Here is a 19,523-nt window from a genome sequence, read left to right on the forward strand (position 1 = left end):
ATCTGTTTTAATGGTCCAAACAAAAGATGGTAGAGTATTTGAGATTACTGTATTTCTACACATACATATCTGTATGTTTAAAAATGCACAGAAAATGTCTGGCAACATATACACCAAACAGAAACAGTGGTTACGTGAGAGAAGTAGAATTGGGAGAGAAGAAACAGGGGATTTTTTACTTTATAAACTTCTAAAGGGTCTGAATTTTTTTTTAAAGCATTCATTACTTTTATAACAATAATAATTTTTAAAAGAATAGGGCTTCCCTGGTGGCGCAGTGGTTGAGAGTCCGCCTGCCGATGCAGGGGACACGGGTTCGTGCCCCGGTCCGGGAAGATCCCACATGCCGCGGAGCGGCTGGGCCGTGAGCCATGGCCGCTGAGCCTGCGCGTCCGGAGCCTGTGTTCCGCAACGGGAGAGGCCACAACAGTGAGAGGCCCACGTACCACACACAAAAAAAAAGGTAGTGAAGGTGCACAATGAGCAGTGACAGTGGGGATGGAGAAGATGGCTAGATCTGAAAGAGATTTCAAAGGTCATAATACGAGTTGGTAATTTGGAAAGAGCAGAGTAAAGGTTAATTACAGAAGAAAATAATAAAGCCGTAAGTCAAAATATAGAAATAAGGAAGGAGAGGCAAGTTGGAGAAGAGACTAAAAAATAAATTTAAAAAAAATCAGTTTGAGAACACATTAAAGTGTCTGAAGTACTTATTAGATACCCAGGTAAAAATTTCCACAACTAGATAGAAATGCAAATCTAAAGACAAGGAAGGAAGCCAGAGTTAACATATTTGGAAATAACTGGCAAATAAAATATAGTTAAAGACATAAACCAAGGCTGGTACCTAGTATGTGCTGCAGGACCTTCCATATTACCTCCAAATCATCTTCTTGTTATATCTGGAAATTGCGTGGGCCAATTTTAACTAGTATTCAACTATGGACAATATACTCAAATAATTACTCAAAGTCTCTTGCTTTTCGCTAAAAATATTAAAAATTAAAGCTACTTTGGAAGCTATAGTTAAAAAGACATAATGATGTATGGTCTGATGGTATCTTTTATAACTCTAAATCCATACCTATGCTTACGCTCAAATTCACTTTAATTTTGAATTGCTTTGATCTTTATAATTTATCTCTAGATTACTTTGTTTCTATTACTTTGCAAATCTTACAACAGCTTTTGACCAAAAGCAATATAATTCTGACCTGAAGTAACGATAATGCTTTATAATCTTCCTCTTAAAAGCAGAGGTTAAAGAAAAATCTCTCTGAAGGCATCTGAAATTAAGGTACTTTGCTCTTGATCAGTCATGCACATCAAGACCAATTTATCTCTCCAATTAGTTTTCTCAGTGCACATTCTATGAGATTGGACAGGCAGGCTGAATGCAAAGATTCCACATGGAGGTGTATTATAAGGGAGACTAAAGAAAGTTCCCAGATAGAAAGTAAACAACTGCTGTATGAATAAACTGAAAGAAAACATGATACTACCTAGCAGCCTCAGGAGCAAAGGGAAAGTGATCTTATATTAAAAAGAGAGGGATGGGAGGCTAAACAGGGCATGTGCTTCAGGAAAATGACTTTCCAAATCATCCTACAGAGCAGCATCTCAAGAGATAAGCATTTCATATCTCAACCCTTCCACCTGGGCCACAGTACAATATAAGGGAAAGGCAAAGGCCTCACTGTGCTCTAAGTATGGGTCACAGACTTTAACACCACTTCCCTTTATTCCCTGTACTCCTGCTATGCCACTCAGAATCTCAACTGGGTGCCCATCTCCCTCATCTTTTACTTATGCTGCTATAATATAAGTAGTCTGGCCAAAAGAAATGTAAGCCCGCTGCTAAAGACCTAGTACCTTCTCTAATGGATGGGACTCATAACATCCTACGGGCTTCAATTTCTGATCAGCCAGAATGGATTTTACCTTTTATGTATCCATTTATTTTTAAAATTCCCCTTGCACTTGTAAAGGCCTCCTGGCATGGTCTACTTGCTTAGCAGCACAATACCAAAACCAGTTTTATTGTAAAATAAGAATAATTTTAAAAAGCCACAGATAGCATATTCCTAAACATGTACTCAAGTTGCAGAGATTTACTAAACAAGGTTTTGTTTTGTTTTTAAATGTTCTACGCCACTCTTCCCTCAAGGGCTTCTTCTGGAAGACACAAACTGTCCTCAGGGTATTAAGTAATTCAAATTAGTTAATTCCTAACTGTCTCACCTAACCATCTTCACCTTCACCCCATCTCAACAAAGGAATCCCCAAATCTTATACACTCTAAAGCACTAAACTAATATTTACAAGGGAAGAGGACACACTGGAACAGCTTAAACAGGAGGAGAAAATGGTAACAGAGTATAATAAAGCAGTGATGGCCATAATAATCAATGCTGTTGCCTGACACTCAGACATTGTGTTGAGAACTTCACATATATCATCTCATTTAATCAGGAGGCATGATACCTTGACAGTGCTTTCCATGTTGAGTCTGATTCTTTTTTCTTTATTGAGGTATAATTTAAAAACAGTAAAATGCACGGGTCTTAAGTATTCAGTTCGATGAGTTTTAACAAGGGACTTCCCTGGTGGTCCAGCGGTTAAGAATCCTCCTTCCAGTGCAGGGGATGCGGGTTTGACCCCTGGTCAGGGAACTAAGATCCCACATGCCGCAGGGCAACTAAGCCCACGAGCTTCAAATACTGAGCCCGAGTGCCACAACTACAGATCCCGCACGCTCTGGAACCCGTGCACCACAACTAGAGAGAAGACCAAGTGCTGCAATGAAAGATCCTGAATGCCACAACTAAGACCTGACACAGCCAAAAATAAATTTAAAAAAAGAAAGAAAGTAGACAAGCAACACCATCACCCCAGAAAGTTCTCCTTTCCAGTTAATACGTCTATCCTGACCACCTGAGGCAACCACCATTCTAATTTCTACCACAATAGATCACTTTTGCCTTTTCTTGAATATCACATAAATGGAATCATTCAGTATATATTCTTTTGAACGCTATATTTTTAAGATTCATCCATGTTTTGCTGTACCAGTAGTTCTTTTCTTTTTATTGCTAAATAAATTTTTTTCTCTTGGATGCACACCTTGGAGTAGAACTGGGTCATAGGGTGAGGTATATGTTTAATTTTATAAGAAACTGACAAAGTGGTTGTATCATTTTATATACTCTTAGCAGTAATGTACTAGAGTTCTAAATGTTCCACATTCTTACCAATATTTTATCAGTATTTTTAATTACAGCCATTCTGATAGGCATGATACCTTGTAATTTTATAATGCATTTCCTTGATAACCAACAATGGTGAGCACCTCTTTATGTGTTTATTGGACATTCCAATATCTTCTTTTCTGAAGTATCTGTTCAAGGCTTTTGACCATGTTTTACATTAAAGTTGTCATTTTATACTTATATATTCTGGATTTGAGTCCTTTGCCAAACAAACAAACTGGAAATATTTTTTTTCCTATCTGTGGTTTGCCTTTTCATTTTTTTTAAAATGATGATGATTTTTATTTATTTATTTATTTATTTTTGCCACACCGCACAGCTTGCAGGATCTTAGTTCCCCAACCAGGGATCGAACCTGTGCCCACGGCAGTGAAAGCACGGAGTCCTAACCACTGGGCGGCTGGGGAATTTCCTGCCTTTTCATTTTTCTTAACACTGTCATCAGTGAGAAGAATTTTCAATTTTTGAAAAGGCCAATTTAGAATTTTTTCTCTTACAGTTAAGTGCCTATTGTGTCCTAGGAAATCTCTGTCTACCCCAAAATTTCAAAGATATTCTTAGATGTTTTCTTCTAGATGTATAGTTTTAGCTCTTACATTTAGGTAAATGATCCATCTCAAATTAATGTTTATGTATGCTATGAGAATATTTCATGATTTTTCCCCCCATTCAGACATCTAGATGTTCCAGCACCATTTGTTGAAAAGAGTTTCCTTTCCCCACTGAACTGCATTGGTGCTTTTGTCAAAAACCAAATGACAAAATACATATAGATATATTTCTGGACTTTCTGTTCTGTGATTTTGTTTTTAAGGCAAGTATCTCAAATTTAAATCTAAAGATAATAAAATTTAGAAGAATTTGGTGGTAGTATGCTAATAAAAAAAACCTTCAATGAAATATTGCAGCAAGCTATTGCTAGATCCTAAATTAAAGTTAGATAATACTATTCTAACTGATGTGTAAAGTGTCATACTAAGAACAATTACATCTATAGTAAATCATGGATATTTTTGGATTTAATATTTACGATTTCAATCATCTGTGCTATCTCTAAACATCCATGATTTATAAAGCCATAATTTTGCTAAGGAACAAATTTCAATCATTTGTGCTCTGAGGCTTGTGCACACATGTGAGTAACTTACCAAATGAATAACCTAGTTGAATCTTCAGCATCCATATCTCAGCAAGGTTCATGACCCATCCTCATGTTCTCACTTCAGGAGTAAAATTATATGTTATACTGGTATTTCTCAACCCATGGAGATTCACAATGGTTTTGGACCATATTAATCAAGAATGTCAATGGCTAACTATAATAATAATGTTAAAGAATACTTTTTATAATAAAAAGATGAATTTAAAAATGTGCAAAGGACTTGGATATTTATCCAAAGAAGATACACAATCCCACTCCTGGGCATATATCTGGAGAAAACCATAATTAGAAAAGATCCATGCACCCCAATGTTCATTGCAGCACTATTTACAATAGCCAAGACATGGAAGCAACCTAAATGTCCACTGAAAGATGAATGGATAAAGAAGATGTGGTATATATACACAATGGAATATTATTCAGTCATAGAAAAGAATGAAATAATGCCATTTGCAGCAACATGGATTGACCTAGAGATTGTCATACTGAGTGAAGTAAGACAGAGAAAGACAAATATCATATAATATCGCTTGTATGTGGAACCTAAAAAAAAATTGGTACAAATGAACTTATTTACAAAACAGAAATAGAGTCACAGACGTAGAAAACAAACTTATGGTTTCCAGGGGGAACGGGGGGGAGGGACAAATTGGGAGATTGGGATTGAGATATATACACTACTATATATAAAATAAATACCTAATAAGTACCTACTGTATAGCACAGCAAACTCTACTCAATACTCTGTAATGGCCTATATGGGAAAAGAATCTAAAAAAAAGTGGATATATGTAAAACTGATTCACTTTACTGTGCACCTGAAACTAAAAACATTGTAAATCGACTATACTCAATAAAAATTATTTTAAAAAATTTAAAAAAAGAAGATATACAAATGGCCAATAACCACATTAAAAGATGTTCAACATCATTAGTCATTAGGAAATGCAAATCAAAATCATGAGATGACACTTCACACCTACTAGGACAACTACAGTCAAAACACAGACAATAACAACTGTTGGCACAGAAATTGTAACCCTCAAAAATTGCTGTAAATTTTTGGGAATTTTTTACATTGGGAATGTAAAATAGCACAGCCAACTTTGAAAAAGCTTGGCAGTCTCTCAAAAAGTTAAGCATAGAGAATTACCATATGATCCATCAATTCCACTCCTAGGCATATACCCAAGAGAAGTGAAACCATGTGTCCACACAAAAGCTTGCACATGAATATTCACACCAGCATTATTCATAATAGCCAAAAAGTGGAACCAACCCAAATGCCCATCATCTGATGAATGGATAAACAAAATGTGGTATATCCATACAATGGATTACTACTCAGCCATAAAAAGAAAGGAAGTATTGATACCTGCTACCTTATGCTAAGTGAAAAGGCCACATAATATAATTCTAAATCTACAGAGACAGAAGGTAGATCTGTGTTGTCATGGATTTGGGGAGAGAGGAATGGGGAGTGACTGCTAATAGCTACAGGGTTTCTTTTGGGGGTAATAAAAATGTTCTAGAATCAGAGAGTGGTGATAATTACACAACCTTGTGAATATACTAAAAACCACTGAATTGTATACTTTAAAAGGGTGAATTATATTGTATATGAATTATTTTAATTAAAAAATACTTCTTGATGGTTGGATAATAAAAAAATGTGAGACACAAGAATGACTGAAACAGGATGCTATGGAATATTTAAAAAGTATGAAATATTTTCTACCGTAAAATTTTAAAAACCAACAATTTCTATAGTAGCTGAAAGATACATAATCTTTTTCTTGTTTGGTGACTAAAACAAAATGTTTATTGAACCAAAGCCATACCTAGGTAATGAAGAACAAGTCAAAAATCATGAAAACATGTTGTTCTAATTTTTTTACTATTACTATCACAGTTACTGTATACTGAATTCATTCAGTAGATTAAAAAAATCTGTAAAAGCAATCAATACTGATGAAACATCTAAAGCAAATTCATAGCCTGAAGAGATTTATGTGATCTTTTTCTACTGCACTTCTAATGGCTTCCAGCTTTAACAAATTGCACAGCTCTAGACCTATAGCCATTTCTGTTGTAGTTATGTGGAAAGTAGCCAAAATAGTTCCTGCTAAAACAGCTTTACAATTTGTCATTTTACTGGTAAGATTCATAGAACATTTGAAAATTTGCATAATAAATTTATAAGAATAAAAGAAGATTTAAAAATATATATATATATTTAAGTGTCACTGTTCATTAGGTTAAGTAAGTTATCATGACACATTGTTGAAGTCTGAGGAAGAAAACCCCTAAAGCCCTTTATGTTTGCTGGCTCCAGCTGAGAGAATCACAGATAGAGACTATAATAGAAGAGAGAGGGGAGAGAATATCTGTACATACTTCATCACTTGCAAAAACAGCCACAAATTCCAGCGCTCTTCCAATTCATATAACACTAATGTTATTTAAGTGGGATATTATCCAAATTGTTGGAGCATAAAATTTCCCCCCTAAAACCTTAATTTTTAACCTGTTTGGTAACACCCAGCTTAAACTGCCTATCCACAAACAATAACGTAAGGTTACAGAGCCATTCTACTCAGTTGGATATTCTGATAGAGCTGAATTGTCAACTGGTTTTGGTATTTAGGTAAGGGGAAAAAATATACAAATTTCTACCTATAAATAAAAATGATTTTTTTTCAGGCAAGGCTTTACTGGTGCTAAAAATGATTTTCAAATATTGCAGTATATACATATTACATACTTATTAAATTTATATTTAATTAAATAACATATTTTACAGTTTTACTGACGTATACTTTATATATCACAAAATTTACCATTTTAAGTATACAGTTCAATGATTTTTACTAAATTTATACAGTTGTGCAACCATCACCATAAAAAGTTCCCTCATGCCTGTTTGAAGTCAATCTCCACTCCTACCCACAGCCCCAGGGAACCACTGATCTGCCTTTTGTGTCTATAGTTTTACCTATTTCATAAATTTCATATAAATGGAATCATACAATATGCTGTCTTTTTTTTAAGGAAATATAATACACTCCTTGGCTCAACTGTAAGTACTGATGATAATTTATTTTTTTTAATATTTATTTAGTTATTTGGTTGTGCCAGGTCTTAGTTGTGGCAGGTGGGCTCCTTTAGTTGCGTCAGGTGGGCTCCTTAGTTGCGACTTGCCGGCTCCTTAGTTGTGGCATGCAAACTCTTAGTTGCAGCATGCGTATGGGATCTAGTTCCCTGGCCAGGGATTGAACCTGGGCCCCCTGCATTGGGAGCACAGAGTCTTAACAACTGCGCCACTAGGGCAGTCCCCAATATGTTGTCTTTTTTTTTTTTAATTTAATTTTTGGCTGTGTTGGGTCTTCGTTGCTGCACGTGGGCTTTCTCTAGTGGCAAGCTGGGGCTATTCTTTGTTGCAGTGCGCAGGCTTCACATTGCAGTGGCTTCTCTTTGTTGCAAAGCATGGGCTCTAGGCACACGGACTTCAGTAGTTGTGGCTCACAGGCTCTAGAGCGCAGGCTCAGTAGTTGTGGCGCACGGGTTTAGCTGCTCCGCAGCATGTGGGATCTTCCCGGACCAGGGCTCAAACCCATATCCCCTGCACTGGCACTGCGCCACCAAGGAAGTCCCCAATATATTGTCTTTTGTGTCTGGTTTCTTGCACTTGGCATAAAGTATTTGAGGTTCATTTATGTTGTTGCATGTACTTATACTTCGTTCCTTTTTAGTGCTAAGAAGTGTTCCATTATGTGGATATATCACCACTTATTTATTCATTCACCTATCTTTGGACTGTTTCAAATTATTTGCTATTGTGAATAATATTGCTATGAACACTTTCATACAAGTCTTTGTATAGGCATACGTTTTCATTGCTCTTGGGTAAATATCTAGGAATGGAATTGATGGATCATATGGTAAGTATATGTTTAACTACACAACTGTTTTCCAAAGTAGCTATACTATTTTAAATGCCTGGCAGCAATATATGCATTTTCTCTACATTCTTGCCAACACCTGATATTGTAAGTCTATGTGAGTATAGCCATTCTAGTGGATATAAAGTAGTATCACACTGTGGTTCTAATTTGTTTTCCCAATGACTAATGATGCTGAGTATCTTTTCATGTGCCTTCTTTGATAGCTAATTCATAAACCTTCTTTGATGAAGTGAGTTGTTTGTCCTATTATTACTGAGTTATAAAAGTTCTTTATAAGTTCTGGATACCAAACTTTAAGAGATAAATGACTTGCAGTCATTTGGCTTATCTTTCCATTTTGTTAGTGATAACTTTTGAAGAGCAAACATTTTAAGAAGTCCAATCTATCAGGTTTTTTTTAATTGATCATGCTTTTGAAGAAATCTTTGCCTAACCCAGGTTCTGTTTCCTTCTACAATTTTTATAATTTTACCTCTTACATTTAGATCTTTGATCCATTTTGAGTTAATTTTTTATTTGGCATGAGGAGAGGGTCTAGGTTGTTTGTTTGTTTTTCACATAGATGCCTGATTTTCCCAGCACCATCTGTTGAAAAGATTATCCTTTCCCCATTGAATTGCATTGGAACTCTTGTTGAAAATCAACTGACCAAAATTATGTGAGTTTATTTCAGGATTCTCTATTGTCTTTCATTGATCTACATTTCAACCTTCATGCCAATATTATATTATCTTAATTACTGTAGCTTTAAAAATGTCTTGAAATTGGGTAGTATAAGTCCCTCTAACCTTACTGTTCTTTCTCAAAACGGTTTTGGCTATTCTAGATCCTTTGCATTTCCATATAAATTTTAGAATGAGCTTGTCAGTTTTTTTGTTTTGTTTTTTTGGGTTTTTTTTTGTGGTACGCGGGCCTCTCATTGTTGTGGCCTCTTCCGTTGCAGAGCGCAGGCTCCAGACGCGCAGGCTCAGCGGTCATGGCTCACAGGCCCAGCCACTCTGCGGCATGTGGGATCTTCCCAGACCGGGGCACGAACTCATGTCCCCTGCATCGGCAGGTGGACTCTCAACCACTGCACCACCAGGGAAGCCCAAGCTTGTCAGTTTTTACAAACAAGTCTACTAGGATTTTAATAGGAATTGCATTTAATCTACAGATCAATTTGGAGAGATCTTAACAATAATTAGTCTTCTAATCCACAAACATGGTATATATCTCCATTTATTTAGGTCTTCTTTAATTTCTCTCAGAAGTATTTTGGCGTATTTCACTATATGTGTGTGTAGGTTTTTAAACTCAAAAGAAGTATCACTAAAAGCATCATAGATTATTTAGACAGATTCAATATGAAGGTTAATATATATTACATATCCAACAATTTAATTTTATAATTTGGGCAATGCCTGGGATTTCCGCTACCCTCCCCTCACCCATGGTGGCTCTGGCAGTAGTTTTGAAAACCAATGCACAATGTACACCATCAGAATTGTTACTGCTGAAACTGACAAAGGACTAATCTCCAAAATACACAAGCAGCTCATGCAGCTCAATATCAAAAAAAACAAATAACCCTATCCAAAAATGGGCCGAAGACCTAAATAGACATTTCTCCAAAGAAGATATACAGATTGCCAACAAACACATGAAAGGATGATCAACATCACTAATCATTAGAGAAATGCAAATCAAAACTACAATGAGATATCATCTCACACTGGTCAGAATGGCCATCATCAAAAAATCTAGAAACAATAAATGCTGGAGAGGGTGTGGAGAAAAGGGAACACTCTTGCACTGCTGGTGGAAATGTAAATTGATACAGCCACTATGGAGAAGAGTACGGAGGTTCCTTAAAAAACTAAAAACAGAACTACCATACAACCCAGCAATCCCACTACTGGGCATATACCCTGAGAAAACCATAATTCAAAAAAAGTCATATACCACAATGTTCACTGCAGCTCTATTTACAATAGCCAGGACATGGAAGCAACCTAAGTGTCCATCGACAGATGAATGGGTAAAGAAGATGTGGCACACATATACAATGGACTATTACTCAGCCATAAAAAGGAACGAAATTGAGTTATTTGTAGTGAGGTGGATGGACCTAGAGTCTGTCATAGAGTGAAGTAAGTCAGCAAGAGAAAAACAAATACTGTATGCTAACACATATATATGGAATCTAAAAAAAAATGGTTCTGAAGAACCTAGGGGCAGAACAGGAATAAAAATGCAGACGTAGAGAATGGACTTGAGGACACTGGGAGGGGGAAGGGTAAGCTGCAATGAAGTGAGAGTGGCATGGACATATATACACTACCAAATGTAAAATACATAGCTAGTGGGAAGCAGCTGCATAGCACAAGGAGATCAGCTCTGTGCTTTGCAACCACCTACAGGGATGGGATAGGGAGGGTGGGAGGGAGATGCAAGAGGGAGGGGATATGGGGATATATATATATATGTATATGTATAGCTGATTCACTTTGTTATAAAGCAGAAACTAACAAACCATTGTAAAGTAATTATACTCCAATAAAGATGTTAAAAAAAAAAAAGAATTGTTACTGCTGAGAATACATTTTACGTAAGAGGGTTTTTAAAGCAGAAAAGAACAACCACAGGGAACAGACAATCCCGATTTTGTTATTTTGAGTGGGAATTAAATAAATTTTTTAGATATCAATGGTGTATTTAATTTGAATAGTTCTGATTAATAACTGCTGCTTATCTTCTCACACAAGGAACAGATTTCCACCCCATCCTGGGTACTAACAATAACAACCACTTCTGTAAAGCTTACTACGTGTTAGGTACTCTTCTAAGCACTTTAAAGATATGCACTCATTTAATCTTAATAACAACTCTAAGAGGTAGGGAATATTATCCCCAGCTTACACATGAGGAAACTCAAGTCTAGAGAAGTTAAGTAACTTGTCCAAGGTAATACAGCTAGGAAGTAGTGGAGCCAGAATTCAAATGTAGGCAGTTTAGTTGCTGAATCCGTTCTCTTAACCACTCTGCAGCAAGAGAGAGCAGAGCATTTCATATACAAGTATTTTTAGACCTCTGCTTCCAGTAACGGAAGACTGGGTAACTCAGATGAACCCTCCCAGACAGCTAGAAAAGCTGTCGATTTTAAAAAATTGAATCAAATACATCAGATAATTAACAAAGGGTAGAGAATTACCAGGCCACAGTCTAAAGACGGCAGAAAGCAGAGAAGTAAGCCACACCTGGGGCTTCTTTCACTATAGGGACATTTGACAATTCTGGAAAAGATAGCTAGGAGGCTGTTCAGTATTTTTGCCAGTTTCGTAAGGCTACTGGAACAAAAGTTGAAGTCCAAGTCCTGTCAAGAGTGAGAGCCTGGCAAAACCCTCAGGATTGGACTGGGACTCTGAAAGCTGCATCTTAGGAATAAGGGTGAACCAGAAATAAACTGAAACTTTCATGGACTGCAGTCCAGTTTCAAGTCATCCGGGTAGACCAGAAAATTTCAATCCCTGAAACTGAATTAAGGTGATCCTGTCCTACCAATGCTTCTTCCAGGCATCTAAGGGCAAGGAAAATCCTCTATGAAGGAATATAATATTATCTGAGATTTTAAGCTATTTCTACAATTTTTCAAATAAAATATCTGGCACATAGCGAAAGAAAATCAGGCATAAGAGAAAAGACGATATGAACATGATGCAGCAGAAAAAAACAGATGTTAAAAACAGAAACAGGGACGATCTAGATATTGGGATTATCAGAGAAAGACTTTAAGATAACTACTTTATTTTCAAAGAGATAACAGATTATATTTAAACTTTTGGCAGAGAATTCAAACCTATAAATAATACGAGAGATGTGAAAAATAAATAGAAATTCAAGAATTAAAAAATGTTTCAAAGGGGTGAAATCACACAGTGTATGTTCTCTGGCCACAATGCAATTACATCAGAAATTATTGATAAAAAGATAATTTTCATATGTTTTAAAATTAAGAAATACATATCTAAATGGAATAAATATACCTCTAAATCAAAGAGGAAGTAATAGTGGAAATTAGAAAATATTTTTGAACTAAATTATAAAAAAAATAATGCTATAGTATGCAGTTAAAATTGTACTTAGAGAAAGGTTTATAGACTTAAATGGATATGTTAGAAGAAGAAACATTAAAAATTAATGAGTTAAATACCTTATAAGAAGATACAAGAGGGACTTCCCTGGTGGTTCAGTGGTTAAGAATCCGCCTGCCAGAGCAGGGGACACAGGTTCGTGCCCTGGTCCAGGAAGATCCCACATGCCACAGAGCAACTAAGCCCATGTGCCACAACTACTGAGCCTGTGCTCTAGAGCCTGCGAGCCACAACTACTGAGCCCACGTGCCACAGCTACTGAAGCCCGTGCACGTAGAGCCTGTGCTCTGCAACAAGAGAAGCCACTGCAATGAGAAGCCCGCACACTGCAACGAAGAGTAGCCCCCACTCGCCAATCTAGAGAAAACCCGCACGCAGCAACGAAGACCCAACACAGCCAAAAATAATTAATTAAAAAAAAAAGAAGATACAAGAATTAAAAAAAAATGGGGCCAAAGAAAGTTGAAAGAAGGCTGTAAAGAGCAGAAATGAATGAACCAGAAAACAAACAGTAGAGAAGATCAACAAAGCCAGAGGTTGGTTCTTCACAAAGACTAATAAAATTGATAAATCCCTGAGGAATCCAATAGAGGGCCAAAAAGAAAGGTAGCCAGTGTTATGAATTAAAAAATGGATGTTACAACTGATTCTGCACATATTAACAAGCTAATAAAAGGATTTTATGAAATCTTTATGCAAATAAATTTGAAATTTTTGATGTAATAAATTCCTAGAAAAATACAACTTACCAAAAGCTAACACAAGAAGAAACAAGAAATGTGAATAGTTATAGAATGGTTAAAAAAATTGAATTTGTAATTAAACTATTAAAGATATGAAATTTGTAATGAAAATTCTTCTCACAAAGAAAAATCCAAAATCAGACAGCTTTATCAGCAAATTCTTCCAATCACTGAAGGCAGAAATAATTCTAATTTTTACACAAATTATTCCAGAGAATGATAAAAGAGGGACAATTCCTTAACCTGTTTTATAAAGCCAGCAATAAAGGAAAAGTATAGACTAAAATTATAAGAAAAGAAGGAAAAACATAATTAATAAACATAATTAATGTCAGAATGGTGGTTAAGTTTAGGCAGGAGGGAGGAAGTTGTAATTGGGAAAGGGCAGGTGGGTTTCTGGGGGCTGACAATGTTGTTTCTTGACCTCAGTGGTAGTTTCCACTCATTTGCTTTATAATAAATCATTAAGATACACATTTCTGTTTTTTACACTTTGCTGTATATGTATTATAATTCACACTAAAATTTTTATTGAAATTTATGGGACCAGTTTCACTTAATGAGAGAATGGCATAAATATTTGTTGACTCTCATCCTTAGATTTCAGTAATATTCTTGACTCTGTCTTTACTTACTCTAACAGACTTACAACTTGCATTTCTTCGAGATTATTTTTTAGAGGTTAATCCTTTAATGTTTACTAGTTTCCAAATTCCACTAACATATTATACTGGAATCAACAGTTACAATTACTCTTTTAAATAAAGGCATATTCTTGAATACTCTATACTCCCTAACTTGGGGCATTGTTTTTAAAATCCAAAATTTCATCTTGGGTTATAACACACGAAGATTAACCAATGATCTGTATGTCTGCAAGGTGTACAATATTAAGACAAATGAGATGAGTACAGTTCATCTGGGACTAAATAAACATCAACTCAGCAGTTTTTCTGGGAACTTTCACATCTGTTTCCTAACACTGATTATTTTAATCTATTTGTCTTCAGTCTTTGTCTACCCAGCCCTCATTCAAAAGCATCTGTCTAGATGTAAATAGCTTTTATAGTAACAGGATATTTGATTTAATGATCTGAAATATGAATGATCTTTTATTAGGACCAAGCCATTTTATTTCTTCTCTATAACTATAGTAAAAGGAACAGCTAAGTGAACATATTGTACATCAAATTTTATTTTGACAGCAATTATAAAGCCTATACTGAAATACTGCTCCTATCCACCTTTCTAAATTCTTTTTAACATCCCCTTTAGGGTAAACACTAAGCATCAAAATATAGCAGACTAAAACAATTCTGCCTCAAATTATGGAGACCCAAACTTTGGTCTATACACTGTTACCAATTTGATTAACTTAAATAAAAGTAGTATTTCTATCATAAAGTTTCTTACTTTTGGAACATGAGGATTAAATTCCACAGCTCTATGAATTGCTTCCACAGCATTAATTTCTGCTGTGCTTAACCCTCTTCTGGAGGCTGTTTCTGGAGAAAATCTGTAAGAAAACCACAAAATGAAGAAATAAATATTTAAATAAATAAGTATTTTAATCAATTAATTAACTGAGATCGTAATTTAGCACCCTAAATCAGAGGTTTCTGGTGATGGCTAAAGTCAAAGCCAAATGGCTACTAAACATAAAAGTAAAGCCTTTGGTTCAACATATAAAGGAAGGCAGCATAAGAAATGGAAATATTCAAGTTAACGTGAAGAAAACCTTCAGAAGTCCATTAAAGACACACTTTGGGCAAAGTAATAAAATAAGAAATGCCACACAGGGACATCTAGAGAATCTCATGAAATAGAAGTACATTCTTATCAAATTTTCACTGTTCACAGACTGTGAACAGTCCATTCTAATTCATATCAAGCCACAGTAATCTAAGGTGAAAGAAAGCAGTTGCCATTTGGTTGGTTTCTGAATAACTTACCTGTGCAATAAAGAGAAATTCATTAAGGACAGCCAAAAATACAAGGAAATCAGAATAACGCAGAATTATAATCTCAAAACAGGTAACATGAAACCTATTTCCCTACCACATATCTTACAATTACCATCATAGCTACTATGTACTGGATATACTTTCTATCTAGCATTGCTTTGGGCATTTAACACATATAATCCTCACACAACCACCCTACAGTATTATTATTCTCATTTTACAGATAATAAAGAAACTCACACTGATTAACTTGACCAAAGTTCCATAGCTGGTATGCTGTAGACTTTGAATTTGAATCCAAGTTCACTTAGCTCTAAAAACCTTGCTCTTTCCACTACACATAGTAAGAAGCTTCTAAGCCCCATAAGATCAAGGGTTATTCAGCAGGAAGTAGGGAAAAAAAAGCATTGTTTAAAGTCAGTGGATGAAAAACAATATTGAGTTTAGCAGTCTTTCTAAACTATTATAGTTTTCATAACTACTTACTTATCTGAAACAGTCCTTGTCTTCAATAGTGCTGCTGTATAACAGATGGCTGCTGACTTTGGAAGGCTTATATCTATAATAATAATTTTTAATTTGGGTAAGAATCACAAAAATATCTTAAGACAATTTCTAATAAGAATAATTCATAGTTCAAATTCAACGGATATAATATAGTAGTAAAAGCACATGGACATATAATTGGAAAACCTGAGTCTGAATCTTGATTCTACTATTTACCAGCTATGCATCCTTGAACTAGCACAACTTCTTTAACCTCAGTTTTCCCAAAATAGAGAAATGGTACTTTTCTAGCAGAGATTAAATTAAACCATGTCTGTGAAAGCCCTCATACAATGGTAAAAAGTACTCAACAAATGCTTATAAGAAGCTGCTTATAATAATACTATCCAAGGAAAAAGCCATTGTATAGATAGAACTATGTAAAAACTCCACCTATTCACAGAGAAAAACTAAGATTAAGAAAAAAAAAAATTAACAGGACTTCCCTGGTGGCCCAGTGGGTAAGACTCTGCACTCCCAATGTAGGGGGCCTGGGTTCAATCCCTGGTTGGGGAACTAGATCCCACAAGCTTGCCGCAACTAAGAGTGCACGTGCTGCAACTAAGAAGCCCGCATGCCACAACTAAAGATCCTGCGTGACACAATGCAGATCCCACATGCCGCGACTAAGACCCGGCACAGCCTAAATAAATAATAAATAAATGTTAAAAAAATTAATAGTAGTTAAGTCCAGGTGATATAATCATGGGTGGTTTTCATTTTTTTCTTCTTCTGATGTTTTTGCATTTTCTACATTTTCTTAAAAGATGATTTTTTATAAAATAAAAAGAAATTGAGAACTACAATAAAATTAATTATATGAGTTCTTTCTTAAAGAATGACCAAAATAATGTTATTGGCAGAGTAAGACTACAGAACTCTCTTTCCAGATTCCAGAGTTATACCAGCAAATGGAGAACTAAAGAAGTAAACTTGCTTTTAACTTTTTCAGGATTCTAGAAGGGTGAAAACGGGACTCATAAAAATAACTGAAAACACAGAAGCATATCCAAGTTGCTAGTTTTATTTTATTTTTAATGAATAGGTCCTATCTGATTTTTCATATTCAGTCCCTAAGCTTGTTCATCATAAGTATTATAAGCAGGCCATGCATCTGATAAGTAACATATGGAAAGAATTTCTCACAAATTTCTCCATGAGCCTATACTACTCTAAAGCACTTCCTAAGAATTCCAGATGTTTAAAAGAAATAAACTTCTCTTTCCAAGTGTAACAAATTTCAAACTTTCCAAGTCATGGAGATTCCCAAGCTAATGGGTAGGAGCTTACAACAGGAGAGTGTGAATAAGTGACTTAAATGTGTTCTAATACAGTGAAAGATATGACCAGAAATATTATGCTAGTTAGGATGTTTCCAGCTTGGGGTTAAAAGCTGATGCCTTACTCAGAATGAGGAGAAAGGCTATGCTTCTCAAAAATTCTCCCAAATCCATTTGTGGTAAACTGGAACTGTTATCGTATAATAATAAAAATAGCCAACATATATTGACTTCTTACTTACTGTTGGGAGACTAGTAAACAAACAAATGGAATACCTAAGTTTAAGTTCAAGCTTGCCACTTACTGGCTAGAAGACCTTACCCAAGCACTTAACCTTCTTCTACTCCAGTTTTCTTATTTACTAACCGGAAACAGTAAAAATATTGTACTTGTCCTACCACCTCACAAGATTGTTATAAGGATCAGATGAGATAATAAATTATACTTTGTAACTAAAAAGCATCGTAAAATGTTATTCTGAGTTACTCTTATATATACTCTAAGCAACTTCTGTTAGCCTTCCCTGCCACTCCAAAACAAATGAAGTGCATAGCACCCCATACTTTTCTATTACCTCACCTAACACGCTATGCCTCAATATAACTACTATTCATTTGTCTGTATGTTCCACTAAACGGTAAATTCTACGAGGGCTAAGTCCATGTCTTCTTATTCACCACTGTATTCCAAGCGCCTCACTCACATTAGGCGCTCAATAAAAAAATGAATACATCTTGAGAGAAGGAAAGTTCCTCCTTGCAGACTTTTGCTACCAAAAGTACTGATAAAGAGGATACTTAATAGCAACTTATATCCACAGATACTAGATACTGACTGGTAAGAATGCAAAGAGAAAATCACAGAAATACCAGAGTAGGATCACATTTATGATTACTTAATAGAAAAAAAAATACTTTAACCATGCTATTAACTAAGAGAATTATCACTCACCATCATATTTTGCTAGAACTGCTTGGACATCTGCATAGGCCTGTAATTCTAAAAGTGATTCTAGGAGATTTTCATGGATGTTCAACATGGTAAGAGGGGGAAATTCTTTCATCAACTGTATATTAAAAAGAAAAAAGATTAAAATTATACAAAAGGAACTCAGAGCTGAATCAAATTCACTGAGGTAGAAATTCTTTTGTTTCTTAAAACTGTGGAGACTCAACCTCTAAGAAATCTATGTATATTAAATAAATATCTTGTTATAAAACTATCAATTAAAAAAAACAGTGATTCTGGGGAATTTCTTGGCGGTCCAGTGGTTAGGATTCGGCATTTTCTCTGCTGGGGCCCGGGGTTCGATCCCTGGTCAAGGAACTAAGACCCCGCAAGCTGGGCAGCATGGCCAATCAATCAATCAATGTTAGAAAAAAAAAAAGGAAAACACATAGTGATTCTGCATTAACTTAACTGGCAACTTAAAACACATTCTGTTTTTGAAGGAATAAAGATAAAGGTTGAGTCATCAAATTTACTTACATCTCTCATTATTTTTACTGCTTCTCTTATTCTTCCTAATTTTCTTGCACACATTGCCAGTCTTCTTTTAATATACACCAGTACATTGGTATCTCTCCCTATTTAGAAAAACAACAAATGACACAAAACTATCACTTTTATATTATGACCTGCTACTTCATTAACATATTACCTGTTAATTTTATTTGCTTACCTTGGGAGGTTCAATTAAAATTAAATTGTGTCAGAATGGAAGAATATTAATAATAGTTGAATTTGGGTGATGGACAATGAACGAAGGTTCATTATACTGCTCTATTTTTATAGATGTTTGAAGTTTTTTATACTAAAATCTTAAAAAATATACAGAGAGAGAATTACTTTTGCCTCTAACATTAAGTAATCTGAGTACAGTATATATAAAGTAATTTGTGTATACTTGGCAAGTAGATTTTACTATTAAAAGACATACATTAATAGGAAGAAATAACATTATTAAGTTTCTGCATAAACAATCTACTATTTTAATATTCTCTATTACCTTAGCTGACAAACAAAAGATATTCAAAACAAAATTTCCATGCTAGCATAAATTTTTGGTCAACAGCAAGTAACTAACAAACTACTTCTAGAAAGGGCTAACAAATATTTCTGGAACTATCTCATAACTATATCTGAGATTATACAAGGACAAATGGCATGACTTTTTTACAGATGTAGTTTCATTAGTTCCAGACTGCAAAATTACATATTCCCACAGTTGTGTGTTATAACAACACGCATTAACGAAACATACTATATACATCAATATTTAGTTTAGAGAGAAAACATTATCCTAATTTTAATTTACACAAACAAAAGATTGAGAACTTAACTCCAGGAGATAATGCATTATATAAACATATTTCAATTTATTGCCCATTATCTGCCAAAATCATGAAACTAAAGCCCTCTGGCCACACAAAATAGCAGGAAGCAGCAGCATTACAGATT

The 19,523-nt window shown here is 35.1% G+C and overlaps 1 protein-coding gene across 15 annotated transcripts in view; it reads right to left on the reverse strand.

Annotated features, from left to right (window-relative positions):
* Positions 1–19,523, reverse strand: part of ST7L (suppression of tumorigenicity 7 like) — a 151,956-nt gene that overhangs the window by 102,161 nt on the left and 30,272 nt on the right. For all 15 annotated transcript variants that reach the window (XR_003429573.1, XM_027091072.1, XM_027091064.1 and 12 more), the window contains 4 exons: positions 18,552–18,649; positions 18,015–18,129; positions 15,723–15,795; positions 14,686–14,788 (listed from right to left, as the gene is read on the reverse strand). Coding sequence is in view for 14 of the 15 variants with exons in the window: in XM_027091072.1 (XP_026946873.1) it covers positions 14,686–14,788; positions 15,723–15,795; positions 18,015–18,129; positions 18,552–18,649 (389 nt within the window). In the remaining variant the exon portion in view is untranslated. The remainder of the gene's footprint in view (positions 1–14,685; positions 14,789–15,722; positions 15,796–18,014; positions 18,130–18,551; positions 18,650–19,523) is intronic.

This window comes from Aethalodelphis obliquidens, unplaced genomic scaffold, assembly GCF_003676395.1.
Source record: "Aethalodelphis obliquidens isolate GAN/ISIS:26980383/991018 unplaced genomic scaffold, ASM367639v1 scaffold70, whole genome shotgun sequence".
Lineage (NCBI taxonomy): Eukaryota > Metazoa > Chordata > Mammalia > Artiodactyla > Delphinidae > Aethalodelphis > Aethalodelphis obliquidens.